This window comes from Patagioenas fasciata, chromosome 1 (assembly GCF_037038585.1).
Source record: "Patagioenas fasciata isolate bPatFas1 chromosome 1, bPatFas1.hap1, whole genome shotgun sequence".
Classification (NCBI taxonomy): Eukaryota; Metazoa; Chordata; class Aves; order Columbiformes; family Columbidae; genus Patagioenas; species Patagioenas fasciata.
The window spans coordinates 12,734,965-12,754,096 of NC_092520.1; the positions used below are offsets into that span (position 1 = coordinate 12,734,965).

A 19,132-nucleotide genomic window follows, 5' to 3' on the forward strand; every position below is an offset into this window, starting at 1 on the left:
TTCTACTGGTTTTATTGTGTTGTAACTGTCTAATTTTGAAAAATTCTGTGGTGTTTTGTGCTTTGTTGTCATGTAGTTTATGCACCTTGTGTTTTGGGTTGGATGGTTGGTTTGTTTTCCTGTCTGTCCCAAAGCTTTATAGCCAAATAATGTCTTTTTTTCTATCCTGATGATAGTGTGGAATATCAGCAAAGTGGGTTTTTTGGTCTGAAATGAACAGCAGTAACGCGAAAGACAGGAATTGACAGAATTTAACCATGTTAGGGACTTCTCAGGTCTTTAATACATTTTGAGGCGTCAAGATGCTTTCAATGCAGTGTTTATCACAGGATTTGCCTTGGCAGACCTGCTTGCAGTTACTAGATTCCAAAGGTCTGAATTGCTGCTTGTTTTACAAGATTACTCATCATTCCTAATGTCATTTTCCTTGTGTGATTCACAAAAGTAGTCCAGCTGAGCATTTCAGGAGAAATGCATTGAGATGCATGACTTCTCTCCGTGAGCAATATCACCTCTAGTAAGTGAGAAATGCTGAGACTTTCTCTTTCACAGAGATGCTGCTGGAGTTTGCGTCTACACCAGGAAGTTTGCAAGAATCATTTTTAAAAAGAAAGCAGAACTTCATCCAGAAATCTCTGAAAAGAGTAGAAGAAATAAAAAATAAAGAGAGAGAAAATGCAAAGCCAAAAGCCAGACAGTTTCAAAGAGGAAAGTCTGAGAAGTTAAGCAGGCGAAAGGAATCTATTCCTGCTTCTGGTAGGTTTATCTGGGGACAAGATGTACCATTAGGTATCCTTTCAGCTGCTGTTTTCTATTGAAGAATACATTTCATGTTTGTTGCATCTTTGCTGTTGCAGACTGAAATATTCTTTAACTTCTTTTCTCAGGGATGCAGGGAGCTTTTTTTCCGCCCCTGTCTGGCCGCCTCTTGTTGTAAAGGCCCTTTATGAGACCTATTTTCACAATCTGCCCACATGTTTGTGGTCATAGATCATCTCTTTGCAAACAATAGTTCTTTGATAAAGAACAACCATATTAAGTGAACTGATGCATCTCTGTCTGTTAACGTGGAGCTGGACGTTGGCTGTTGAAAAGCGTGACTGGCAGCAGCCTAACGAGACTGAAGATTTATTTCAACATAAGGTGTCATCTCCCTTGTGTCTGTTCTGCTAGCCTGTGGGTTTTTTTGTAGTGGCATTTAAAGATCTTTGAAACCTCTCATACTTTTGAGTTAACTGAACCAGAGATTTAAGATAGGCTTTGTTTTTTTTTTTTTTTTTTTTCCAAAGGAAAAAAAGGTGCAGTTGCCAACCAGTTGAAGAAAGTAGGAGAAGTGAAGGTGTCTTCCCCAGAAGACAGGCAAGCTGGAGAAACTGAAATGCATCAGCGTACTTCAAGGTATTGCATGAACACAAGTGGGAGAAGGTTAGATTGAAAAACCAGAAGTAGTTCACCTGTCCTGTGAAGGTGCTGGTCAGTCAGAGCAACACCAGCGTGCTGGGACCGGGGATGTTGCGTTTGACCCAGGAACCTGCTGGAAATTCCCCCGTGCTGGCAGTGAGAGCCAGGACTGCAGCCTAGTGTCAAGTCACGTGTGAAATTAGATTAAACATGAAACAAAGTTCAGAATTGTATATGGATGCTTAATGTTAACACGCAAATACAACTCCTAAGTAGGGTGTGTGTTAGCTACAGGCAGCCAAAGAGGAATTTTAAATGATGCTAGATTACTGGAGACCTGAGTCCATTTTATTTTTTTTAATTTCTAACAATTGAGACAGTATAGACCTTTAAGCCTATTAACTGATTTCTGCTTTGCCATTTCACTTCCTGACAATAGTCAATTTTTTCCACTGTTTTGACAGACTTTGTAATCAACTTGCAGAAGTGAAACTCAGAAAGGAAGAAAAAACGAGGCAAGAAACTTACGCTAAAAACAGGGAAAAGGCGAAAGAGTTTCAAAAGGTAATAGTGTACTAGTGTCATCTTACCTGGTTAGTTCTCATGACTTCAGAGCTTCTAATCAAAGTAATTAAGACGTATTTCTGTGGTATGAGTGCAACTGAAAGAGGCCATCAAAGCAGTCTGGATTTCAAATGGTGCTACTGGCATATATCCCACTTAATTTCCTTGTCAGCACTATGACTGGGCTGGAATTTTCTCTAAAAAAGCATCTACTTCAGGCTGTTTCTGGTGACTTTGAGTTGAGCAAAAAGGCATTAAGGGACTCCAGCTGCTAGAAAATCAACTGGGCCAAAGAAGGGTGGGGGTTTTATTAGTCCAAACTTGACTGAATTTCCATTAAGGTTGTCTCTTGTTTTCTTGCTTTGTTACTACTCTAAGTAACATAAGATTCTGCTTTGCTGAGCACTCCTCAATTTAAAAGCTGTGAAAATTGTGTCTGTGTTTGCCTGCAATTGATCTAGAACAAGAGGACTCAGGTTGTTAATTCTCCCTGTCCCCTTGCTGGCCCTCAACCAGGAGGAATTATATGCTTGATAAACCTGACAGGTTGAGACTGGTCTGAGGGGCTCCAGGCCCAAATCCTGCCTTTAGCAGTGACCACCTGAATGTGTTTGTGGTGGAGTAAATCACTCTTATTTTCTGTTAGTTATGGAATGTGTAAAACAGCATGAAAAAAGCACACCTCCCCTGTGAACCCTGTGCATTTTTTGGAGCAGTACTTCCACTGTCTATTACTGATGGTCAGCCTAAACATGAGTAGTACCTCAGTTGTATCCACCTTACTACACTGTTTTACAGTCACTTAAGCTAGACTACTGTGATCTCATGGTTTGTTTGATTTGCAGAAAATGCTGGAAAAACTAAGAGCCAAGAAGACTTGGAAAGCACTGTGACTGGCAGACTTTGAGCAACAAGGAACGCTTATGTATTGGTACAATCCCAAGAGTAATGCAGACTTCATTAAGTGAATTGTAGAGCTGTTGGGAATCCTCAGCTTTAAGCTGTAGGAAAACTGTAAGTACACAATCTGTGTAGTACCCTGTTTTACTGAGATCCTGTGGAAGCAGATTAACCACTGTTTGCCTCAGATTGTGTAGACTGACATTGTAAAAAGCCTTTACTTATGTGCGTTGGGTGTTTGAAAGGGAGATCATATGATCTCTTCTGACATACCTGTATTAAACATTTTCAAATAAAGTTTTTAAGAATACTTGAATCCTCAGGGTGTAAGACATCAATTTCTTCTGAAGCAGAAATTCTAATCTGTTCTTTGCACTATGTGATTTAAGATTTTAGGAAGTGAACTCCTGTAGCCAAGAGGCACATAGCTAAGCACCTAAAGGCAGAAAGAGAATAAAAACCTTATACTGCTACCACTTCCAAATGTGTTTCTTCTATCCAAGCTTCCTCAGCTCCAATTCAGAGCCAAGTAATTACATCATAACAGGGCAAATTCAAAGCAACTTTTGCAACAAAGTTCAGTGTAGTGATGGGTAGGTGGAATAGCAGGGCAATTTCATTAAAGCTGGTCCTCTTCAAAATGCAGCAGAGTGTTCTCAGTTTAGGCTTGTTTTCACTCAGTTTTTCATTCCATGGTGCAATTGCATGTGCTGCAGTAGCAAAAGCAATTTGTTACCCCCAGCTTGTCAGCTGGGTGAGGTGGAAGCTTTTTGCAATGCAAAATGAAGGGTATGCTATCTATAGTCTCATCTTCACCCTTGAGGTTCTCCAAGGGCTGAATGTGTGACTGTATATTCCTGTTCTCATAATATGATCAGACTGAGCCTCCACTTTGCTACCAGCAAACTCACCAGCTACTCACCTCTCCTTTGGTTGCTTACAGTAGAACAGGAAATTATCCCAGGCTGCAGCTTTCAGACAGTTTTATTTAAACACTGACATTCTGTACAGAGTAAATACCTCACCAAAATTTTAGTACAATGGAGTTCAGGGAAGGGAAAATGGCTGATAAAGCTGGTTCTAGTCAAATTACAACTTGACACACTCAGCTTTGTTAGCTCTTCTGCAACACCAAGCAGGCAGTGAAGTCTCAATCCCTTCCAGGAAGGCAAAGGCTGTGCTTCTGAACTGGTTTCCAAATACCATCCACTATTTCATCTTATAGAGCAGTGAGGGAAGTTGGAATGACACATGTAGTTCTAGATTATTGCACTAAACAGTCTAGATAAGGTTGTGGTTGAAAGAGCTCTCTAGTTCTTCCTTGCAGCACTCACAGCAACCTCACCAGGACCTGAGAGAGAAAAAAACATGTATCAGCACTTTCACTCAAAAAAAAAAAAACCAAAACAACAACCCAAACCACCACCACCAAAAAACCCACAGCCATTTGAACTTTGTATTCTGCACACTGAATTCTTCACACTTAACAAGGCTTCCGCTAGCCTGAAGCAGTTTAATTTCAGGACATGGGGAACACATGCATACCCCCTTACTACAATGTTAAGAGGCAGAAGCATCATCTCAATGCCAGCTCCCTACATACCATTATTTTCTGTTTCCTATAGCTCCTCACTGTGACTGTAGTGTTCCCACCCTGCACTTCTCCCTCACCCAGTTTTTCAGAATTATCCACTGTAAGACCTTCACTCAGCTCTAGGAGTGTATCATATTGCCAAGGGAAGAGGAAGCAGCAATTAAGTTGCAAGACTGCTGGTGTCACAACTGTGTTAACCTGTTCTCCAACTTCACATGCTGTGAAAATCAGCTGGTTCCAGAATGGAACTGAGCAGCCTCTTCCCTACATGGGCATCTCAAAGGACCTATGGCAGTAGATAAACATCCTTTTTCACCCCACAAGGCCTCACTAGGGAAGGTTTATCTCCTCATAAATAGACCATAGCACACACCAAGTGTCCACGGCATCCTGCAGAGGATTTTAATATGCGGTCACCGCGTTAAGAGCTGCTGGTTTTTCAGCCATGCAAACTCTCTTTGAAGTGACCTGGAGTTTCAGTATCAGCAATTCTGCTGAGCACTCTTACCTTCAGACTCACTCTGGTGGCACTCAGATGGTGTTTCTCAGCCCTCTGACATGCTGCAGCTATGGGTTAAAGTCAGATTCGGTTAGTGTAAGCAAAGTGTTAACAACAAAGTTGGATGTAAATTGCAGGCAGCAGCCCTTTCTCTCCCCTTTTTTCTTCTGTGTGTTATAACCATCAACCACATCCATCCTTTCCCCAGCAGCTTCTGGAGTCCAAGTTACAAAGGTTCTGGCTAGAACTTTTGTTCCTCTGTATCTGAAGTCCATGGACACAGCCACACACCTACACCTCAGCAGGAACCTGCTGTCATCAAAGCAGCAGGAGGGAGCGCTGTGTCTGACCAACACTGAAGCTTTATTCCCAGCAGACTTTGTGCCACATCATGTGGCAATGGAAGAGTCTGCTGGACTTGCTTTATGGTCATGTCCACAGCTCACCAGAAACAGCAACATCCCAGCAGCCTTGGTAATGACCAGGTTCTCAGCTCTCACTGCTGCTACCACCAACTTAAATTGATAGTCAAGTTCTCCTTTCTTGCTAAAGACCAATCAATCCTGCCAAGCTGTGTACACCAACAAGCCTAAAATCTGTTAAAAGCTCCAAGTGCAGAACAATTCCTCACGACCAAGAGCTGTCTAATTCAGAAACTAGTGATAGAAATTGCTGCAAAACTGTGACATCCCTTTCAAGTATTTGTACACACAAGAATGGCTCACAGATACACAACCTGCTCAGATACTGGGTAATCACTGCCCAGCAGTCTCTGCTACTAGATTATTATTTTCCACACTGACTGAGGTTTCAATGTTCTACAGTCATAGCAAGTTAACACACAGTTGCAAGAAAACCTTGTGAACTGACAAGTAACTTCATACTCACTTGTCAGACAGGTTATCATCTTCCACAGCTCATCCTTCTAACACAGCAGAAGTCACATTGTTCTGTGCTTTAGCACCTGTTGAGAAAAAAAAAAAAAATCTGAATGCACTCGCCCAGTCCACAGTATCCAGTTCTCCCACGGGAACATGGAAATAGCAAGTACACCCAGATCCCTGAAAAAGGACAAAGATTGTTTCAGCAAAAATACCAGGTTTAACAGACACAGCAGAATGAAAACCAACGATGCCACATGCTGAACTCCTGTAGCACTGGTTTTTGAACACCCCACCAGAAGAATGCTGCTGGGTGCAGATACCATACAGTGCAACAGCTGCAATCGCTCATTCTCATGTGCAAGCTTTTTGTGTGCAGCAGTTAGGCGTCCAGTGATAAGCTGAGCTGACATACTCTTCCTTTCACAAAAACTGCCATGCAACTAAAAGAAAACAGACTCCATGAATTTCACCTAACAAGAACAGAAGCTTCAGAATTCTTTTAAGTGTGCATGTATTCCTGCCATAAAGAATTTATGCTTCTTCCAGAGTATTTTGCTTGTTTTACACTAAACTCTGCATTCTATAGAACAGAAGCCAACAATTTTAATGCTATAGTAGTAAATTGGCTGAGCTGCTCAGAGATTAACACTTCAGACTCAGGAACTTTCAGACATAAAACCCAATATTGCTCTTCAGTATGAAAATACCAAACATCTACTTCACACAGAACAAAAATGCAGCACGTTGACAAAGTCACATCAAGTTCAGACAGACCAGTTCAGACAGTGCTGCCTATTCTTTCCTACAGCCACCAAAACGGGAAATAAACAACCACCCCTTCGTGATCAAAGGGGGAATAGATTGTTTCAAGCCATCCAGAAAACTCAAACCACAATAAATCATGTTAGTAATCCAAAATTTTGGTTACACCTAAAGTCCCAAAACACACCATCTCTTGACTCTTACCAAGCTTTTCCACTTGAATCACTTCTTCATTTGTGTCAAAAGCACAAGTCAGTACCTAAAGGAAAACCATAAAGCATTATTGCAGTTCCTAGGATGCTACATCTGCAGAGATTTGTCTTGCAGTTTTATCCCACAGAGCTAACAAGTAGCTCAATGGGTAAAGCGAAACCACAAGTTTATTCTGTGAGGCGTTTCCAACGACACGAACCTACAGAAGAGATCCTATCGGGATAGACCTCAACATTCCTGCCACTATAAATTAACACAACAGATAAAAATTAAGCAGACTGGAAAGGTATCTCAAAAGACCACTTTGTATATTTGTTTCAAGACATTTGGGGGCAGGAGGAATGTAAGTGGTATTTTATCTTCCTCACGTTAGTGGAACTCCATGTGAGCAACAGTTTTAAGCCCTCCATCATTAAGGAATGTGCAGAACTTCAGAGGTCATACTAACCTAGAAGAGGCCTCAGATTCCTGCGAATGGTATTCTGTATTTCTTCTCATTACACTCCACCTGAAAAAACAAGCTAAGGTTACAGACTGACATGTATGTGCACACAAACCATCTGAACCCAGAGCAGTACTTGGCACTTAGGTGATTTCTAACCACCACAGACATTCCTGACAGCCTTTCTCCCTGAGAGAGGCTTTTCTTCGCAAAAAGTCAGAGTCATGATCTTTGCTCACTGACACAAAACGCTGCTTGTTAAGATACTCAGAATAAAGTGACATGAAAAGAACACACTGATTTGTTCAGAAAGGCTATTCTCACTCACTCTCTTCAGAGCAGTTGAACATATTGCCAATCATCACAACAATTTTCTCACAGCATTCTCAAGCTGGGAGGAGGACAAGCTCTCCTGTTTTCTAAAGCAACACTGCATCTTCTCAGTAAGAAACCCAGCAACAGAAGTAGCTCAGCAGGTTAAAGACAGACAGCTAACCTGCAACAGGCAAGGGCAAAAAAACAATCTGTCACACTAACTTACCGTGATGCTAGTTCAGACTGGACCATCATGTAGGCTCCCTAAAAAGAAGGAAATTGTTGCAACTGAGTAATAATTCCAAGTTACTTCAGCATTGTAGTAATTTTTTACTATGACTTTGGTACTTTTATACTCGTGTTGGTTTCTTGTTTTTTTGTTTGTTTGTTTTTGACAGAGGCACAGCCCAGACTACCATATCAACACAATCCACCCACAATTTCAGAAACTGGAGTACCATGGCACAGAATGTACAACTAAGGGAGGTACCCAACAGTCAGCTGGTGTTGTGATGTAACGAAAACCCACATGACACACAATTTTAAGACACCTTACAAATACACTCTAATAAACCATCTACAAGAATGGAGCATTGCATGTCTTTACCTGCCAATTCTAGTTCCTCTAGTAGGCAGGAGGCAGAATTAATCCTTGAGATTTTACAGTAGCTACATTTTGAACTATGTTTGCATCATTTTTCCACTAAGTCAACCTGTTACAGGTCTCATTGTCACCGCTGCAATTAACTGTACAGCGAGGAAAGCAGAACCTGTTACTCTTCTAGCCACGTTCTTCAATTCAGACACACAGTGAGTTGTGTCTATTTGCTGAATAACGAGGCGTAACAATTAGCTCTTGACAATGTCTGTAGAATAGCTTCTGGTTTTGAAGGCTAGCCAGTTAACTTCAAAAGAAACAGCCAACTGCCATTGGGTACTTGGATTTGTGTTTCAAAATAAAACACTGCTTCTTTGTAAAAAGGTAACCAAAAAGCTAAGACTTTAGCTTTTATGATGCTCATCCAACTACCTCCACCCAGGAAAAGCAACAATTTCCTCAGTACTTACCCTTAAGTAGAGGCTTTCAACCATGTTCCAGATGTCATAGGAATGCCCTTTAAGAAGAAATGTTTTAGAACAAGGCCGTTGCTTTAACTACACTTTTATCTCATAACAGTTCAACAGTTCTTCCATGTTTTGCAATAAGCTTTGCAATAAGAAACCTCCAATCTACTTGTTTCAACAGAAATACCAAGTTTAACCAGCACATCTGCATGAAAACCAACGATGCCAGCTGCTGAAATACTGTAGCACTGCTTTTTGAACACCTCATCAGGGAGACACTGCTGGGTGCAGACACCAGACAGTGCACAAATTAGTCTGATTATCTGCTGTGGAAACAGTAATTGAAGAAATTTGATACTCTTACACACAAAGCTTACCTTTTTCACCAACACATTCCACTAAAGTCCACCAAAGTACTAGATTTGTACATGAGAAGGCCAGCAAACAGCTGTAAGAATTCAAGCAGTCCAAAAAAGTTGCATCTGCTTACAGCTGCAGAGCCTGGAAAGAGATCGACATAACTGAACAACACTTCTGCAAATCACAGACATGAAACTCACCCCCTAGATTCATCAGGATTTAAATGAATTGTTGTTTGAATATATGCAAATATTGTCCCTTCATATATGTAACACAACTAATATGTTAATCAGCTGTGGGTTGCGAAAGAAGGGTTTTTTCTAAGCACTAGGTTCCAGGTTTTTGTCTACAGCAACAGACAAAAACTGAACACGTGCTGGAACAAACTGGCTGCATCAACCTTAATCTTTTTACTACTTTTTAAACAGCTTTTTAACAATACAAAAAAATCAAGTTATTTCTCAGTCTACTACATACTTACAAGAATAACTGTCACTTTCCACTACTGTTTTCTAGAGACAGGTAAAGTTTTGACCAAGGTAACCGGCAGAAAGTCCAGTATCATGCTGACATAAGAACAATTTATGCCATGTCAAACTGATGTTTTCTAGTCCAGTGCCCTTACTGTAGCAATGGCCAAAGTGCCTTGATCCTGTCCTCTTAAGTATGTTCTCATGAGGTTTTCATTACTGCCCAGCTTTAGCTCAGGGCTTCCCATGTTCAAGATGTTTTCCTATGCAGTGATCTCACATGGCGTTTTCTTCCACTATATTTCCTAGACTCTCCTGAAGCCATGTGAACTCAGTAACATCCTGCAATAAGTTTCACAGCTCTATCAATATATTTGTGCAAGACTATTGGCTTCTTTGTGCTGTCCCCCCCTGTTCTTGCACAGGATATGGATTAAGATGAAATTTTACCACAGGGAAGCGATCAGAAGCTGCAGCTGAATGATACAGCCCAGTACAGAAAGGTACAGCAGCGAAGGTCCCAGGTAGCGTCCAAACCACTCAGTTAAGTTGCCCTGCAGCATTCAACATCAGGTAAAACCAATGTATTTCTATATACAACTTCTAACAAAAACTGCGTTAAATATGCAAGTATTCAAGAACTCAAAAGTTTGGGTTTTCATTCAAGCAGAGGCTCCAGGCTCTAATTTTGGTCAGACTGATAGAAGAAATGTTGCACTGAACTCCATATTTTGGAAGCTTTCACAAAAAGTTGCACAGCTATGAAACACTAATGTATTCACACTTGAACTATGGAATACAGTTTTTCTAAAATGTTGGGTGAAACGAAGTATAAAAGTTACCTGAAGAAAACAGGAACTGCAAACCAACTAACAGCTTACCTTGCACATCACAGAACTGAGCAGTAGTATTTCATCTTCCAAAGGCAACAAACTAGAAAGACAAAAAAAAAAAAAAGTGATAAGAACTCTCAGATATGATCAGATAACTCAAGATTTCTAAAGCCAAAAGCTCGGTCTCAGCAATCAATTTAGCGGTTGCAATAAGCTTGATTTTCCTGTGTATTTATCCAGTTCTAATCAGAATTGAAATTTAGTTCATTTCTGAGTCACTCAGCAGTTGAACAGAAAAATTCATCACATGAACTGCAGAATGAGCAGGACTCCAGGTACCACCTCACTATGCCTTACCAAGCAAGAATCCCGCTCCTCAGTCCAGGATGAATCTTTCAAGCCATGGAGTATTTCTCAGGTACATGCCTGGAAGAATCACGTTTAGCCATTAATTTTGGATCAATATTCAATGTGATCTTTAATTACTGCAGAGTAATTTTTGCAGTTTTACCCCCTAGCTACCAAGTTGCAACTGGGAAACCTCAAACTTCCTTTACAAAGACTTGGGACCTTAATTCAACCATGTAAGAAATGCTGCTTGCCCTGCTCTCGTTGTACTGAGGACTCACTGTATATCTCCTCAGACTGTTAACTACATTTTGAAGGAAATTAAACCAATAGATATTAAGTCTTTTTCTGACAACATCACTGTTTGGCCCAGACTACTAACAGCTGTTAGTTTGTTGCTGACAGCCATTTGGTTATTAAGAGCATTCGAGTGAGGCAGATCACCCTTTGTTTTTTCAATATTGTTGATTGACAACTTTTTAAACTATTTTTTATTACTATTGCTACCAAGACAGCCTTGTCATCTAGGAGTTAGCTGTATTCAGACCACTTCTAAACATTCACCAGTCATATTTCCAACTGTCTAAAGCACCCTTGAGAAACGATGTTCGCAACTGGGGCAATGCTTGTTAAGTAATGTCATCATAAAGAGCTTTGATCTTCTGCTTAGTCATGTTCACATCAGAACCCATTCCGGACAGAGGAGGGCAAGAAAGGAAAAACAATCTTTTAATCCAAGATTCACTATGTTGCTAGAGTTATTTTTTAAGATAATTTATAACTTCAGATTATCTTATTAGATTCAGGAGCAGAGAATTAGTTTCTGGAAAAGTTATTGCACATGGAACAGTCAACCTCAATCACGCAAACTGATTTTTATAATCATTTAAATACATCAACCATATTTTGCAATAGACTTTTGCCCAAGTGGACTAACCACTTTTGAATTTTTACTGTTGGCACTTGATTTGCATTAATTGTGTCTTCAACCCTTAGCTCTCAAAGTATTTCAAACTTTAACCTGCATTTCCTTAAGACACGGCAAAAATAATCAAGTGCCACTTACAAACGTCAGGTGTGAAAAGAAAGGCATCCAAATTGCCCTTTGTAACATGAGCATATATATGTACATACACAAATGCATACACTTTCCTATACTGTGCTGCTGCTATGTTACAATATTTAGAACTTGTTTTCCTATTTTTAATTACACAAATTCCATGATCCATTGGTTAACACTAGTCAAGTTGCAGAAGTCAGCATTTCAGCAAGATTATCAGCCACTGGATGAAGGATATTATACGCTTGATACAGGACAGCAAAGTAGACACCGAGAAGCTTAGCAAAAAGACAAATTATATTGGTTTTGTAACCATCTCAGACAAAAGCCCAATATACTCACCTTAAACCAAACCTGACTAGGTTGCTTGGTTGATAGCTCAATAATGGCTTCAGAACAATGTTTTAAACCAAGCAGGCCATGAAAAAGTAACTGAAGAGTGACCACTGCCACTTCATTGCTTCATTTTCTGTTCACTGGGGTGACCCTTGCAGAAGCCCAGAGCTCGCAGCAGCACAGTCTTCTTCCTCCTCTACTTCAATCACTTTAGGTGATTTTGCACGTTTTGTTTCTGGCTTTGATTTTTTCTTACTTGGAATTTTACTGCTTAGAATGAAAGAGCTGTTCTCCTAAGAAAATAGAAAACAGAAGTACTCACAAGTCTAGTTTTGAGACACTTAACAGGTAAGATTTTGGTAGTAACTTCACAAACTTACAGAACTCTTCAGAGAACTCCAGAATTCCTATACATTCCAGCACTACTTCAAAGAGAGTGCAGACTCTCAAAACAACTTCCTTCTGCATTACAGATCAGGATTCACAGGTATGACACACTTAACTCTGCATCTAAGCTCAAGAATTAAGTGCCCAAAACATTACCTACAAATTCTTTAACCTCAGAAAAGAAAGAAGGTTAGAGAGTTTCTGAAGTTGAGGGATATTTACTCACCACTACTCTGGCATCAAGGTCATCTTGATTGTGATAATTCAAGCTGTCATCACCATCATCACTGAAACATAAACATTCAAATCAAGTTCCTATTTTTACAGAAGCCAAAAACATGCAAATTATTGTCCTACCACAGCCTCTGGTTTCTCTTAATGTGTAAGGAAGTGCTACAGCTTGTACCCTGTTTCCCTAAAAATAAGCACAAACATGACTTCTCAGGATTTTTGAGGATGCTCAAAATATAAGCCCTAAACCAAAAATAAGCCCCAGTTACAGTTCATTAAAAATTCAATTTGAATACTGGCCAGGCAGCTATGCAGGTAAAAAAGTAAGCATCTTTTGGAGCAAAAATTAATATAAGACCCTTATTTTTGGGGAAACAGGACAGGTGTAAGATAATACTACTTCTGCATAAGGTTGTCCTCAAATTGTAGTTTCTGAATCCAGAACTGCATCCTAAGTGGCAATACTAGAGGACAGAAGCAGTGCTTAGCAGCAGAACAAACATTCAGTATCAGACATCAATAGTAGTATTGAGATATTTATGATTACACCAGCAAACAACCTAGAAAGTCAGTAAGCCAGAAACCCAGCAGAATACAATCAAGACAATCAGAGGACAGGCATTAGCTAACAGGAGCACACAGCTGTCTTCCTGGTATTATAACTGAAAAATATTATCTCTGTACTGTCACAGAACGCAAGTATGAAATCCAGTTCTACTGTCATCTACAGGTTTAAGATAGAAAGGACTCCCTCAAAGTAGATTAAACCATTTTATTCAATGAGTGGCACAGGAAGGGCTGGTTCTAAAACCTACAAAGTCTTCCAATACTCATTTAATATTAAGAATTCAATGTCTGCATAAGCTGACTTGCATTTATTCTACAGAACTTTGTTTCTTCTGGTCTTTTGTAAGAGACCAAACTGATGTTACTCATTTTACATCTTACCCTAATACCTCTACTCACATAATTAGCAGTGTGATTACTGAAATGAACAGCAGCTGAAAGACTGCTTTGTACCTTACACTGTTTTAGTCTTTCTGATTTAATGTGCTGAATATACTTAAAACATTTAGTATTCTTGCTGATTTGCTGATCCCTTTATTGCATCTAAGTTAACTGCTTGATCATAAAGAAAGACTGAAGATGATACTTCTCATTCTATGAGAAGTTCCAGGTCATCTTTACAAGCACAGAATCCCAAGCAGTTGAGCACTCTGTTCCCAAAATAAACAATACTTTCATCAGCAGATATTCACATCTAGATTACACAATGTTGACAACAGTTAAAATGACAGGATAGGAGCTGAACTTGATACACCTACAACTGTAACAAACCCACATGCCCCTCTCCTATCTCCTGAATTCTTTAAGTGTCAGAGCAGCAGAGCCACTGGTGTGGCTGGACAGAGATGGTTTTCTCCAGAGTAACCTGCACAGTGCTGTTTGGGGTTGGAGACTAAAGCAGGGCTGGTGCCCTGCTCACACCAGCAAACATGCATCTGCCTGTATACAAACACATTTATATTTTAGGTAAGAACAAAAAAATCCAAGTTTTATACACCTAAAAATACAAAGATGAACTTACCTTGTCTCCTGAATAGGAGAAATGGGGCCTTCATCATCTAAATATTTGTGTTTCCGTACCACCAGACATTCTCTTTCTAAGTCTTCACCAGCCTCAAGGGCTTTTAGAGCTTTTCTAAGATGTTCTTCATACTTAAGCACTTCAATGTACTGCAAAAATCCCTTTGTAGCTGCTTGCTAAAGAAAAAAATATATCAGGTGAGATCTTAAAAATATCACTATAAAGCATTTATATAATGAACTGAATTGTAGAATTATACTGATACCCATATTTTAGCCCTGTTTGTCTCAAAGGTCTTAAACTGACAACATCAAGTGTCCTGTTCAAAAGAAGTAAAAAACGTTTCCTCATTTTGTTGTAGGACACCAGGCAGAAGCACAACATAGCCAATTTAAATTCACTACCTTTAGACTGAATGAAAAAAACACACTTATCCCTCACCTCATAGCCAAGAACCATCTTTAAGGGAAGATCTTTCTTTCCATAATATTTTTCAACAAAAGGGAACCGAAAACCTCTGTCCAGAAGCCTTCTCTTTTGCTCTAGAGGTGAGGCTGTGAGTGGTGGCCTCCCTATAGGCTTCCCTGTGCTCTCATATTTTCTCTTCTTCTTCCGCTTCCCTGAGACAACCTTGAATTTTCGGTGTGCAGCAGCCTTAAACTTCTTTCCTCTGAAGTGATAGGCAAAAATGGCTTTCAAATTGAGTTTTGACTTCTTCTGCTTGGAAGTTTCCAATGATTTCACTGGACTTGGATGGGACACAGAAGAATCGGAAGAGCTTTCACTGTCAGGCACTCCTCCAACAGATCCAGCTTGTTGCCCTGAAGACCGAGATCTCTTTTTTCGCTTTGAAGGTGCAATGGAGCTCTTCAGACGGTACTCACTGCCACCAGCAGCAGAGAGATCACTGCAAAGGAAAAATAATATTTAATTTCAAAAGAATGTATACTTTTATGATATATGACACATGTACTTCACACAAAAAATTCTCAACTTGACATGAAAACTCACATTTCTGAGTCACTGCTGTCCAGTAAAACCTCAGCTGAAGATCTGCATACACTGTTAAGCTCATCTGAAGACTCCTCAGGAGCAGCTTTCTTCTGTCTTGAATGTGAACACTCCATTTGTGTATTAGTTTCACATGCATGCACTTTATATGGTTCCTTCTGCTGGCTGCATATTGGCTCCTGGGCATCAGAGTAATCAGAGCCAGAAGCCTCAGACTCATCCGTATCAGTCATGCTTCAGTGTGCCCTAAAAATCAATGAGAATTCAAGGCTTTAAAGAAAATTCTATGTAATCAGGTAACAAGCCTTCCACCACTCCACTTAATAAACTTACAAGAACAAGCCTGAGCACATTTCAACATAGGTTCTCCTGTGAACCATGAGCAAACGTGTGAACCTTCAGAGTAACAGTTAAGTTGCAACCACTTAAGACATTCATAGCTTAATTTAGGTCAGAAGGGATTTTTACAGCTCTTTTGGTCCAACTCCTGCTCAAAGCAAGGCTAACTTCAGAGTTGCATCAGATTGTTCAGAAACTCATAGACCAGAGTTCAGAGTATTTTAACTCTCTCTCTACTAGGAATAAATTTTCCTTTGTATAAGCACACATGTAAGCCAACAGCTTCTTACACTTGGAAGGACACTGCAGCTTTAAGTCACATATAGATACGCACTTCCCTGTGCTTTACAATCTTTTAAAACTAATCTAATAGTGTCACCACCAGAAGCAATGCCATCTTCCCTCTCTTTTGCTAGCTACACGATAATTAAAGCCTGCTGCTCTAACCATCTATCAATCCTTTGTTCACTGGCTATCAATCCACATGGGTTGATGAACAGCGAACATGAACAGCGAACATGAACAGCGAACATGAACAGCGAACATGAACAGCGAACATGAACAGCGAACATGAACAGCGAACATGAACAGCGAACATGAACAGCGAACATGAACAGTCCCACAAACAAAATGTTAATTTTCAGTTGAATCTGCAAGACAAGCCAATCCAACCCTTCAGCTGCCCAAGTCTACACAAAAGGGACTGAAACATACAGCAGAGAAACAGGTCTTTCTTAGTTAATAGCCTTATTTTACCTGGTCCTTGATAATTTACTAGCCATGTAGATTTGTATCTTTGTAATTTTACTGTACTTGTTACCATTTCACAAACCCATCATCATACCCATTAATATTTCTAATGTTATTACATGCCATTTAGCATCTGAAGACTCATCTAATTTCCTCAGATAACCTGCTATTATATAGGTAACAGTTTCATGTTGTAGATTACAGATAACTGCATGGATTCAGGAAGAAGGCCCCCCAAAAGCATGGCATACGCAACATGAAATTGACGAGTCTGAAAATATAGTATATCTATATACATCAGCAGTAAAGAATAAGAATAGCAGGCCAGGACAAATGGCTACAGAACACAAACAGTCACAACTACTCACAATATTAAGTTCACTTTCACCTATAATCCATTCAGCTACAGGGACCTCCAAGTTACTCTCAAAACAAAGACTGATAAAAATATCACAAGTCTGCTGCAGCCATACATCGGTGGCTGAATTTCAAGCACTCTACAATTAGATAACTTTTTGTATCATCTAACTGTTCAAGGCAGAACCTACCCCATTGCATTTCTTCCAAAATGAAAACATTTCATTCCAAACCTGCATTAAATGCAGACTTCGAAGTACACTAGATATCAAACTCGTCTTAATGCACTTAAAATAGCAGCAGACAGGGACTCAATCTGCCATTCACTGTGAGAAAAGGTGATTTTTAGTAGCAACCTGCACCTATGTCCAGGACAAACTGCAGCCACACTGGTACCATGAAACTGGCAAACTAACAGACTCTTAAAACCACATTTTAGGGTTTTAAAAGTAGCATTTCTTTATTCAGCGCTGGGGGTGTCCCTCCATAGGTTGGTGGTACATGGTTTATATTGGTACAAATATTACATACTCATTACGTAATACTTCCCAGAAATCATTCTCATATTGGCTGCCTGCTCTGAGAACTAATTGCATATGCATAAGGCAGATCATTCTATGGTCTCTGCTGTCACCTAGCATCCTCTCACTGGTATTACAATCTCTTTCAATCTCTTCGATAGTTGTTTTTTCCTCTTCAGGGGTCATTTATCATCTTCATCACTTGTCCGCTAGTCGACCTCTTTATGGTAGCAGCTCACTGAGCAGGTACAGTCCATTTGTGCTTACACTAAGCAGCAATTCTATAGCTTCAGTTATTTATTAGCCTTCTTATCTGCTTTAAGTTGTGCTTCTAAGGATTCTGTTCTGCTCCATCAACATCTTATTCAAGTTTGTGGTTAGTACAGCGAGGTATCCTAACCAAATACGGTGAGTAAGCAACAAAATACAGATTTTACCCTAATATATGCTCAGTAGATAACAAAGTACAAGTTCCTCGTAAGTGCAAATGATTAAAATACAAATCTTATATACTGCTACCAAAAAAAAAGAAAAACAAACAAACAAACAAACAAAAAAAAAAAAACCACAAAAAAATCAGAACTACAATTGAGATATGTTGTATCAAAATATACCTATCAGTGTGAGGAAAGGTGATTTTTAGCAGCAACGTGCACCTACACCCTGGACAAACTGCAGCCACACCACTAACATCAGTTCACCCAAGACCTGACAAACGCAACGTCCAGAAACACAATGACACCCAAGCACCACCACACGCCAATAACTGCCCTCTCAGCTCCCCAGGCTGTACCAGGTACTTACAGTTCACAGCTCAGCACCGTTCACTGCCTCTGCTGCATCCGCGTGCTTAACAGCCCATGAGCCAGACAGATCTCCTCAGGAAATAAAGAAAGCAAGGTGTAACTGGCCGATTATTTCACACAAACTTCCCTCTTCATCAAATAGCCACCCTTTTAATTCGCCAACACTCAGTTCAGGTTCCAGGCGCCGGACACGCCGCCCCGAGCCGGGCTGCGGCAGCGCAGGGGCCGGCACGGGGGTCGTTCTGTGCGCCGGCACCCTCACCGCTCCCACAGGCCGGTGCCGCCTCGCCCGCCCCCGAGAGGAGCCTCCCGGCACTGCCGCTACCCAGGACAACCGCGCTGGGCCGGGCCCTTCCCCGCACACGGGCTCCCCGGCCAACGGGCACGACTCGATACCGTCGCTACTCGCATCTAGAACATTGTGTCCAGTTCTGGCCCCTCAGTTTAGGAAGGACAGGGAACTGCTGGAGAGAGTCCAGCGCAGGGCAACAAGGATGATGAAGGGAGTGGAGCATCTCCCTTATGAGGAAAGGCTGAGGGAGCTGGGGCTCTTTAGCTTGGAGGAGACTGAGAGGTGACCTCATTCATGTCTACAAATATATAAAGGGTAGAGTGTCACGAGGATGGAGCCAGGCTCTTCTCGGTGACAACCAACGGTAGGACAAGGGGTAATGGGTTCAAACTGAAACACAAGAGGTTCCACTTAAATTTGGTAAGAAACTTCTTCTCAGTGAGGGACACAGAGCACTGGAACAGGCTGTCCAGGGAGGTTGTGGAGTCTCCTACTCTGCAGACATTCAAAACCCGCCTGGACACCTTCCTGTGTAACCTCATCTGGGTGTTGCTGCTCCGGCAGGGGGACTGGACTGGATGAGCTTTTGAGGTCCCTTCCAATCCCTGACATTCTGTGATTCTGTGACTCTTTCCCCCTCATCCGCATCCCTCGCTCCCGCCGCCCCAGCGCCGCGGATGGCGGCGGATGCCGCGCGCAAGTAACTCACCTCCCGCCCTTTCGCATCCCCGCTGCAAAGAACGCAAAATGGCCGCCCGGGAGGTTAAATAGCGCCGGGCGCTCGCGAGAGGCGCGGGGGCTGAC

General features: G+C 40.9%; 2 protein-coding genes and 9 non-coding genes across 20 annotated transcripts in view; 1 reads left to right on the forward strand and 10 right to left on the reverse strand.

Annotated features, from left to right (window-relative positions):
• CEP295 (centrosomal protein 295) overlaps positions 1 to 3,181 on the forward strand; it is a 43,279-nt gene extending 40,098 nt beyond the window's left edge. For all 4 annotated transcript variants that reach the window (XM_071803402.1, XM_065832533.2, XM_071803391.1 and 1 more), the window contains exons 25-28: positions 553 to 756; positions 1,290 to 1,398; positions 1,866 to 1,965; positions 2,811 to 3,181. In XM_071803402.1, the coding sequence (XP_071659503.1) occupies positions 553 to 756; positions 1,290 to 1,398; positions 1,866 to 1,965; positions 2,811 to 2,858 (461 nt within the window). In that variant the 3' untranslated portion in view covers positions 2,859 to 3,181. The remainder of the gene's footprint in view (positions 1 to 552; positions 757 to 1,289; positions 1,399 to 1,865; positions 1,966 to 2,810) is intronic.
• Positions 3,182 to 3,831: 650 nt separating this feature from the next.
• Positions 3,832 to 19,092, reverse strand: TAF1D (TATA-box binding protein associated factor, RNA polymerase I subunit D). 7 transcript variants are annotated; one of them, XM_065832510.2, is made up of 17 exons: positions 19,038 to 19,091; positions 18,035 to 18,105; positions 15,264 to 15,509; positions 14,694 to 15,159; positions 14,253 to 14,428; positions 12,660 to 12,720; positions 12,053 to 12,339; positions 10,660 to 10,728; positions 10,351 to 10,402; positions 9,017 to 9,140; positions 8,643 to 8,689; positions 7,801 to 7,838; positions 7,266 to 7,325; positions 6,809 to 6,863; positions 5,847 to 5,922; positions 4,968 to 5,026; positions 3,832 to 4,216 (listed from the first exon to the last, which is right to left on the reverse strand). In XM_065832510.2, exons 3-7 carry the CDS (start codon positions 15,494 to 15,496, stop codon positions 12,184 to 12,186), a joined length of 1,092 nt encoding a protein of 363 aa, XP_065688582.2. In that variant the 5' UTR covers positions 15,497 to 15,509; positions 18,035 to 18,105; positions 19,038 to 19,091; the 3' UTR covers positions 3,832 to 4,216; positions 4,968 to 5,026; positions 5,847 to 5,922; positions 6,809 to 6,863; positions 7,266 to 7,325; positions 7,801 to 7,838; positions 8,643 to 8,689; positions 9,017 to 9,140; positions 10,351 to 10,402; positions 10,660 to 10,728; positions 12,053 to 12,183. The 7 variants fall into 7 exon arrangements, with proteins under 7 accessions (XP_065688582.2, XP_071659513.1, XP_071659510.1 ...); XM_071803412.1 differs by having other exon boundaries at positions 9,017 to 10,023; XM_071803409.1 differs by having other exon boundaries at positions 9,920 to 10,402.
• On the reverse strand, positions 4,800 to 4,929 carry LOC136097408 (small nucleolar RNA SNORA25). The gene has a single exon (XR_010650797.1). It is a non-coding gene; the product is annotated as a small nucleolar RNA SNORA25 (small nucleolar RNA).
• On the reverse strand, positions 5,320 to 5,442 carry LOC136097411 (small nucleolar RNA SNORA32). The gene has a single exon (XR_010650800.1). It is a non-coding gene; the product is annotated as a small nucleolar RNA SNORA32 (small nucleolar RNA).
• LOC136097406 (small nucleolar RNA SNORA8) lies at positions 6,035 to 6,173 on the reverse strand. The gene has a single exon (XR_010650795.1). It is a non-coding gene; the product is annotated as a small nucleolar RNA SNORA8 (small nucleolar RNA).
• LOC136097413 (small nucleolar RNA SNORA18) lies at positions 6,919 to 7,050 on the reverse strand. The gene has a single exon (XR_010650802.1). It is a non-coding gene; the product is annotated as a small nucleolar RNA SNORA18 (small nucleolar RNA).
• On the reverse strand, positions 7,559 to 7,631 carry LOC136097405 (small nucleolar RNA Z40). The gene has a single exon (XR_010650794.1). It is a non-coding gene; the product is annotated as a small nucleolar RNA Z40 (small nucleolar RNA).
• On the reverse strand, positions 8,286 to 8,417 carry LOC136097409 (small nucleolar RNA SNORA1). The gene has a single exon (XR_010650798.2). It is a non-coding gene; the product is annotated as a small nucleolar RNA SNORA1 (small nucleolar RNA).
• On the reverse strand, positions 8,807 to 8,945 carry LOC136097407 (small nucleolar RNA SNORA8). Its single transcript, XR_010650796.1, has one exon. It is a non-coding gene; the product is annotated as a small nucleolar RNA SNORA8 (small nucleolar RNA).
• On the reverse strand, positions 9,251 to 9,377 carry LOC136097416 (small nucleolar RNA SNORA40). The gene has a single exon (XR_010650805.1). It is a non-coding gene; the product is annotated as a small nucleolar RNA SNORA40 (small nucleolar RNA).
• Positions 10,544 to 10,615, reverse strand: LOC136097423 (small nucleolar RNA SNORD5). Its single transcript, XR_010650812.1, has one exon. It is a non-coding gene; the product is annotated as a small nucleolar RNA SNORD5 (small nucleolar RNA).
• Positions 19,093 to 19,132: the final 40 nt, after the last annotated feature.